Here is an 8593-nt window from a genome sequence, read left to right as displayed (position 1 = left end):
GTTGCAATTTTATTGGACCACATCATCACATATTACATTTAATGCAGCAGTAACGACAACATCAATGATGACATGAACTAATCATGATGCAGAAAGTAAGATATTTCTACTTATAGCAAGTAGAGGAGTCGGATTCCTTTACAAAAGTCGCATACTTATCCTAATATGACTAGGCAAATCAACCAACATAACTCAACTGGGTTAAAGATGGGTAGTTCTATCAATTGGTTAGGTTAGCTCATCGGGCTTTTGGGCCTGGCTTGCTTCATGCTGGGCTTGGACTGCAATATAGGCCCATGGACTAGGCATAGTGCAGGCTCGATCTTTGTCTAAGAGCTTATTGACCCGGCCCATTAGGGTTTCAAGGGTATTTTTGTCATATATCACGATAGTAGGCACACTTAATGAACAACCCAAGTCTTGCACAAAAGGGCAAGGCTTGGGCCAGATCGAGCTGGGCTTGGGCCTAGATCTTACTTTGTGGGCTCCTCTCGATCCTATCCATTGACAGCCCTAATCATCAGGCATGGACTTTTTAACCGAGCCGATCGAACAGGTGAATAAGATCTTAGCCGATCCATGGCGGGCCAGACCTGAAGGCTTAATAGGCTGGCTGTGGACCCATGTCAAGTGGCGCGAAGAGAACTGGGCTTGGGCTAGGCCCAGATTCCAGCCAGCCCAGTTGTGACCTACACTCAATAATCACCATCATTATCTTTCCTTAAAAGACAAGCACTTGCCACAAAAGTCACAAACAACAATCACTTCCTGTGTGAATTCTATCACCCTCACAATCACTACATGTGTGAATTCTATCTTTCCTTCAATGATCAACGTCAGTCTAGTGGGTCCCACCTTGGAAGCACCATGCCCCAAAGATCTCCTTGATTGGGAGATCCAAGCCATCCAAAACTTTCGCCTTCTTTTAGTTTTAGCAGGGACCGTTGCTGTATTTCTTTTCTTAGCCGTCCAATCTGCAGGCCCCCAATTGGATGGTTAACATTATCCTACGGAGCGAATCTTTGGTAGCTGGTCCATCTCGTGTGGGGTATGTCGCATTAACCGTATGGATCATCTAAATATGGGGCCCACTCGTAAAAATCAGAGGACAGTGTACATTTCCTCGAGTAGTGGATTATATAATTCCTCTCATTATACGAATTCAAATCAATGGGAATTTGTGAGGTTTGCTGGCCCGTGCAACTGTCTTGCATGTACGGGATCTAAACCGTCCAAATCGTAATCTAAAAATCTTTTAACGGATTACTATATATTTTGTCATCAATAGCCATCTCCAAATTCAACACAGTAACTTGTCAATCAATCGGAATATAAACGATCAAGCAATCAATCTGATGGTTTTAGGATCTGCCACCATTTACCTCATAGAAACAATTTGGACGGTTTGGATTGAATTAGATTTACACAAAATTCCATATCCACCGTGTGCATGTGTATAGATGGCCACACTCAATCAGAGTAGCAATGATATCCCTTAAACTTTCAAATCGAAACGGCCCACCCACCAAATCAATCCTCCCGCGATATACCAAAAGCGGACGCGAATTGCGTCCTACCTCCGCCTGTCTCCAGCTGGGAACGGGTAGGAGTTTTGAGTGTCCATTGTGATGTATGGGCCTTATCCACACCGTCCATCCATTTTTAACTATCATTTTACATCATAATTCAAAATATTAGGAATATCCAAGACTCAAGTGGACCACACCACAGGAAGCAGCAGTGATAATGGTTGTCACCGTTGAAACTTTTCTACGGTCCACCTTGATGTTTATTTTCCATCCAACCTATTCATAAAGTTACATAGACCTGGATGAAGAGAAACCACAAATATCAGCTCCATCCAAAACTTCTGGGGCCCACAAGAAGTTTTCAACGGTAAGAGTTTAATCCCCATTTTGTAGTCCCCTTGAACCTTTGATCTGTCTAATTTTTAAGTTTATATTCTAAAATGATACGAAAAAATGGATGGACGGTGTGGATGAGACCCATACATCACGGTCACCACTCAAAGCTCCTGCCCGTTCCCAGCTGGAGACGGACCGGGGGTCGGACGCAATCCGCGTCCCACCAAAAGCTCCCTTGCCTTGAAAGCTAAGACACAAACAAAAAACAATCATGACCACTTGATCAGTCCCTGGCCCACCACCCAACTTCCCATCAAAACCATCCATTTCATATCTTATACAAGTTATCACACAGACACTTCTCTTTCATTTCCACCACTCTGTTCTACTCCCCACAAAACCATGATCTTCTTCTTATTCCTTCTTCTCCTCTCATGTGGGCCACCCACAGCAGCTGCAGCCCACTGTACGGCTGAGATCGGTGCAAAAACCTATCAGGAGTGCATGTCCCTGCCCACACAACAAGCTTCCATTGCATGGACATACCACCCAAAAAACGCCACCCTCGACGTGGCCTTCTCAGGGACGTTCATCTCACCATCCGGGTGGGTCGCGTGGGGAATCAACCCCACATCTCCTGAGATGACTGGGACCCGCGCGTTGATTGCTTTCTCCGATCCAAGCACTGGCCGTCTGATCATCCTCCCATACATCCTCGATCCATCCGTTAAACTCCAGCGGGGCCCACTTCTATCTCGACCGCTCGATGTCCACCTGATTGCCTCATCAGCCACACTAACGAGCGGGCGGGAAAATATGGCCGTCCGAGAAGGATCAACGGTGCAGATCTTCGCCACGTTGAAGCTGGTCCCCAACAGGACCAAAATCCATAACGTCTGGAATCGCGGTCTCTACGTCCAAGGCTACTCCCCAACCGTCCATCCAACCACCATAACTGATCTCAGTTCCATCGCAACCGTTGATCTCATGTCCGGTGGATCCGCAGTGGGCCCCACAAACATTCGTTCCTTAAAGACCGCCCACGCAATCCTCAACGCAATCTCGTGGGGGTTCTTACTACCCGTCGGAGCAATCGGGGCCCGATACCTACGCCAGGTCCAGTCACTGGGCCCGACATGGTTCTATGCCCATGCGGCCACCCAGCTAGCTGGATTCTCAATCGGGACCGTTGGATTTGCGATCGGGATCAGGCTCGGTCAGGATTCGCCCGGCGTGGTGTATGGGCTCCACAGGAAGCTGGGGATCGCTGCATTTTGTTTAGGGGCCACACAGACACTGGCTCTTTTGTTTAGGCCCAAAACAACACACAAGTTTAGGAAATATTGGAAATCATACCACCATTTTGTGGGGTATGCATGTGTAGTTTTGGGGGTTGTGAATGTTTTTCAGGGGTTTGAAGTGATGGGATATGGGCTATCCTATCAAAAATTAGGGTATTGTTTGTCACTTTCTACAGTGGTGGGGGTTTGTATTGCATTGGAAGTGAATAGTTGGGTGGTTTTTTGTAGAAAAGCTAAGGAAGAGAAGTTGAGGAGAGAGGGATTGATGGGTGGATTTGAAAAGGGGTGTGGGAGTAATTCAAATTAAAACATCTCCACCGTACATGTGGGGCTTGATTTTGGTGATCAGGACCGTTGATTTCATGTATCTCCGTCTGGATTGGATATGGGCAAAAAATCAACGTAATTGGATGATTTTTGGCCATTCGATTGACAACCTAAAATGGACGGTTCAGATTTGATCAGATGAGTAGGATTAGTGCATGGATGGGTGCTAATTTTGGTATGTGGTCCATTGATGGAGTGGGGTTTCAGATGGAGAGTCGTGATTACCATTCATGTTTGCCATGTGATTGGTGGGGCCCACACCTTATATCATGTGGGTGTTTCTTTTCAATTATAAAGAAAATGTGTTCTTTTGAAATTTTGTATTAAAATGAGTTGTTTTGTGTTTGGGTTTATTGGATCAATGTTATTCCTTCATGTAATTCATTTTTTTTTTTCTGTTGGGTTGAAAGAGAAGATTTTTTGGATTTGAGAGGATTTTACTTTGAAGCTTGGGCAAATTTCAAATTTTGCAGGACACATAGGCAGCCCAGTAGATTGGATGATTCTAGACGTCTAATCAAGATGCCATAAAATTGATGGTCAAGATTGTTTATGAAGAAATGTCCAATAGGCAATTTGAACCATCCATTTGCTGAAGCATTTGCAGAATTGAAGGGTTTTTTAATTTTTATATATATATATATATATAAAATTTCTTGGCTCTTAACGGGTCAGGGTGGTCTGCTCTTGGATGCCACGTAAAGATCAATGGTAGGCCTAGAATAGCTCAAATGTTTTAACATATGCTATCACCTCCGCTATAAAAAAAATACCTACCAGGATTGATGCAAGCAATATAAAAGAAAGAATTTTTTTTTTTTAATATTTTTTTTAAAAAATAAAATCTTAAAAGTAAATAAAAAAAATTAAGAGATAAGGGTAACAAAAATTTACATGGTTCCATAATATACATATAATATACTTAGAGCTGTACACGAGTTGAACCGAGTCGTGCTTGGCACAGCTCGATTCTGCTCGGCCAGTAGCTGACCCCAGCCCAAACACAGCTCAGTCCTCGAGCCTGATTGGCCAGCTCAACTCGGTTCTGTCAGCAGCTTAGGTTAGTTTGAGCCTCTGCAACATTTTCTCAAATATATGGAATGCACCTTCAATTTCTCACCGTATGCAAAACAGCAGCAGCTGCTTGGAGGCATTTCATCAAACACTTGATAGGCAGCATCAAAATCAAAATATAAGGATAGTTTTGTCATGTAATTTTTTTTTGTTGGACTAGTTTGTTTCGTATCATACCTTTCTTGCCATCAGCCGATCCTGCAGAGAATGTATGCACTTGAAACACCACTTCATTGAGTCATTTTATCAAACACTTGGTGAGCAACGTCAATATCAAAATAACCGAGTCACCAAACTGATTCGATCCGAGTTCGATTCGAGCTTGGACAAGCTCGAACTCGGCTCAAAATTTTTTCGACCTCCAAAAATCAGCTCGACTTGGCTCAAATTCAATTCTGAACCAAGTCCAATTGAGCTTTTTCGAGTCGAGTTTAGCAAGTCAACCGAGCTAACTCGGTTCGTGTACAGTTCTAAATATACTTATATGCACAGGTCAGCAACATAATTTTTTTTTTCCACTTAAACAAGAGATAAAAAATATAAACCTTGTTTCTCTCCTACTCTCTCACCATACAAAAAATTTCTCGGCCAGAAATTTCTTAGAAAATAATTTTTTTTTAAACATATGTTCTGCCTCTTATTAATCACACCTTGCAGAGAGAGCCTGCTAAAAAAATAGGATTCATCCCACATGGTACTTAAGCCAAGGGATAAGATAATTTTATTTCAGACATGAAGAGTTATATGATGGGTGTCTCAATTATAACAAGTAGGGCGTGTGGTTCAATAATCTAGACCATTGGTTCTATTAAAAAAATAAAATCATAACATTATTTACATAGGATCTTTTAATTTGGGAGGTTTTTGGGGCCTTCTCCTTCCAAGGTGGGATTAAAGAGATTGTTGAAGAGAATGAACAGTGGGCACTACTTCTAACGAGTGTAACATGTCCTAAGAAAGAGACTTTGAGTAAGAAAGGTGAGAAAGGGCGTACAAGATCCAATCAGCTTATTGGGTGGGCTCCAACTTTGAGGGGCCATACACGAGATCTCATCAATAAGGTGATATGAAGAGATTTATTGGAGGACTTTTGTGGAAAGTAATGTATAGCTCAAGTCAAATCCTAGTTTGGATATGGATGCATGGCTTTGTGGCAGATATTTTGCGTTTTAACAGTAAGTTATAGGTTTAAGTGCCCATGTGGGGTGTATAAAAACAAATAATAAAAAACATTAAATTCTAATTCCTTTGCCTACATTTTCCCAAAATGTAATACCTTCCATCAAAGGGTTAGGAGTGTTTGATTGTCTGAATTTTGGGTGTGACCCATCCAAGTTGGGAAAGAAAAAGAAAAAGAAGGAGAAGAAACTGTTGAAAATCGGATGCAACAAATCTATGCTGAAATAGAGATCATCGAGTGGTCGACAGTCTAATCAACGAGTAGAAGGATATTGAAAATATTTTTTTTTTTTTGCAAAACTCTGGTCAATAGGTCTACCCAACTGTTCGACGTGGCTTGACTGGTCGAATTGATAGGTTGACGGATTGCACAATTTGCTCGATTTGTTTCTATTTATATTTTACCTCAAGGTAAAGGCTAAACGTGCTTAACAGTTTGAGAGAGTTTTGGAGAGAAAAAGATAATGTTTTTCTCTATGGGTTTTGAATCGGTAAGGTTTCATTTCTTATAACTTTATTATTCATAGTGCATCATCGCTTTATGCCGTGGTTTTTTCCTATAATAGTGTTTCTACGTAAAATCGAAGTATTCTCTGTTAAATTTTCTTGTGTGATTGTGATTATTTTGTTTGATTCCTCCGCTTCCGCAAGTCCCAACAGAAACCAACATCTAAGACAATTTGTCACATGAATGTTGTTTTGAGTAAAATCCCACTTCATGATATGTGTTTGGTTACACTTTACAAATCCCGTTTGATCTCTTACTCATCTGAATAAGCTCTTAAAAGCCCACACGCCAAAAGCCAATCACACTGGTTTTCAACGGGTAAATGACAAAGTTGTGGAAAAACCTCCTTTTGTGGAAGAGCACCCCAATGAGGGTGTGTTTGGTTGACCAAATTTCATGAAATATTTTACTAAGTTAGACTAACAGTTTCATGACATCTAGTGCAACCAAACACCCTCTTAAGTCCAGGCCTTGCTATCCTATTTTTGGTTTCATTTCATTCATTCTAGTGAACTCTTTTTCCTCTATTTAGGGCTATCAATGGGTTATCTTCTCTAGCAAATGCAAAATTTTAAATAGGTCAAGCCAGACGCACTTCAAAATCTGGGCTCAAGCAACCCTAGGCCCAGCCCAATCGAGAGCCCTACCTTTATCATTGACTGCATCGAGCTGAATCTAACCTGGGCTAGGGTCCAAAACTATATATATATATATATATATATATATATATGGTTCTATGCGGTCCAGGTCATGGGAACGTCCCATGAGGTCGAGCTGTGTGGGCCCCACCATGATGTGTGTCGAACATCAACACCATGCATTTGATGGGTCCCTTTTAAATTATGGGATATTCCAAAACTCAGCTGTACAAGGAACTCAGGTGGGCCATGCCATCTAAAATCATATGAAGACATGCCTAAAATATATAAAATCACTTGGTGAGGCACACCTGAAATTTGGATGCGTCTGAAACTTGGTCTGACTCCTCATCCAAGTGGGACACACATAATGGATGGGCTGGATTTGTGGACCACATCTCGGTGGGCCCAACTAATGATTATGAATATTTTAATGGAGGGTAACCCCTCTCAACTTTTGCATGTGGTGTGGCCTACAAAATTCATGGATTGACTTGATTTTTAAGTCCCAGGCTCACCATGGAATGGTGCATTTGACTGATGGGGTAGATGTTCGACACACATCACGGTGGCCCACACAACTTGACCTCATGGGAAGTTCCCATGAGCTCAACTGCATAGAACCTTTTCCATATATATATATAGACAATTATAAAAAAATGGTCATAACTCTCTTGTCATACATAGGGCACTAGCTTATACAATCATCCAAATTGTGGGACCATATATTTAAAATCACTTGATCAATTTATGCCCATGAGATGGATGGTTAAATGTAAAATAATAAATGGGTCGTTATTGCAATATCCGTGCCCAACCGCTCATAAGTTAGGTAATTCAGCAAATAGGTAAATATTTTGAATTCGGTAAAAGATATCATATCTGAATCCAATTTTATTAGCTTGAGCCTAACCTAAGCTCAAACCCATTTACAATCTCTAAAATTGAATAGTCATCTACGAGAATATTAATTACTATTGAAAATAGAATAATTACTAGAAAAATATCAATTGCTATTAATACATTAATATATATTAGTCATTAAATATTTTAAAAAATAAATTGGAAAAGAAAAAAAATAAAATAAAAAATAAAATATATATATATATATATATCCTTAAAAATTGTAAACATTCCAGCTGAGCTGGACTTGAGCTGGGCTGATGGGCATTTATACACCGCCCAAGCCCGGCCGATTAATAAATAAAGTTCACTTTTTCGCCCCGGCTGGTCCATGGACCATATATGCTAGCTCAAGTCCAGTTCAAAGCAGGCCAAGCTTTGAAGCCCAATGGGCCAGCCCGGTTCATTGCCAGCTCTACCAACCCTAGGTGCATCATGTCCTAATGTGTCCATTTTATGCAAGTGCAGCCCAGAATTTCAGGATCCATGGTATGGTGATCTCCCAAAGCACTTTTAAGTTATAATGCTCCTAGTTCATATGTTCATTTAGACAATCCAATCGATCAATCTGGACCGTTTATTAACTACAAAACACATTTCTTGGACCACCCTACAGACATCTCACTGATTTGATGATCCAATCCATCCTTGATTTGGCCTTATCAATGGGATGGTTGTGATTGCCCGACGAAACTGATTCTTTAGAATAATAAGTAATCCATTATTCCTGCTAACAAAAAGAAGAGGATTAAATTGTTAATTAGATGAATTTTTGTGTAAACAATCTCGACCGTCCAT

The 8593-nt window shown here is 41.0% G+C and overlaps 1 protein-coding gene across 1 annotated transcript; it reads left to right on the top strand.

The window, feature by feature from the left end:
- Nucleotides 1–2206: 2206 nt before the first annotated feature.
- On the top strand, nucleotides 2207–3809 carry LOC131219537 (cytochrome b561 and DOMON domain-containing protein At2g04850). The gene has a single exon (XM_058214734.1). The coding sequence runs from the start codon at nucleotides 2268–2270 to the stop codon at nucleotides 3471–3473; it is 1206 nt and encodes a 401-aa protein (XP_058070717.1). The 5' UTR covers nucleotides 2207–2267; the 3' UTR covers nucleotides 3474–3809.
- Nucleotides 3810–8593: the final 4784 nt, after the last annotated feature.

This window comes from Magnolia sinica, chromosome 11 (genome assembly GCF_029962835.1).
Source record: "Magnolia sinica isolate HGM2019 chromosome 11, MsV1, whole genome shotgun sequence".
NCBI lineage: Eukaryota > Viridiplantae > Streptophyta > Magnoliopsida > Magnoliales > Magnoliaceae > Magnolia > Magnolia sinica.
The sequence above is the reverse complement of the archived record's forward strand: the minus strand, read 5'-3'. Positions and strand labels throughout refer to the sequence as shown.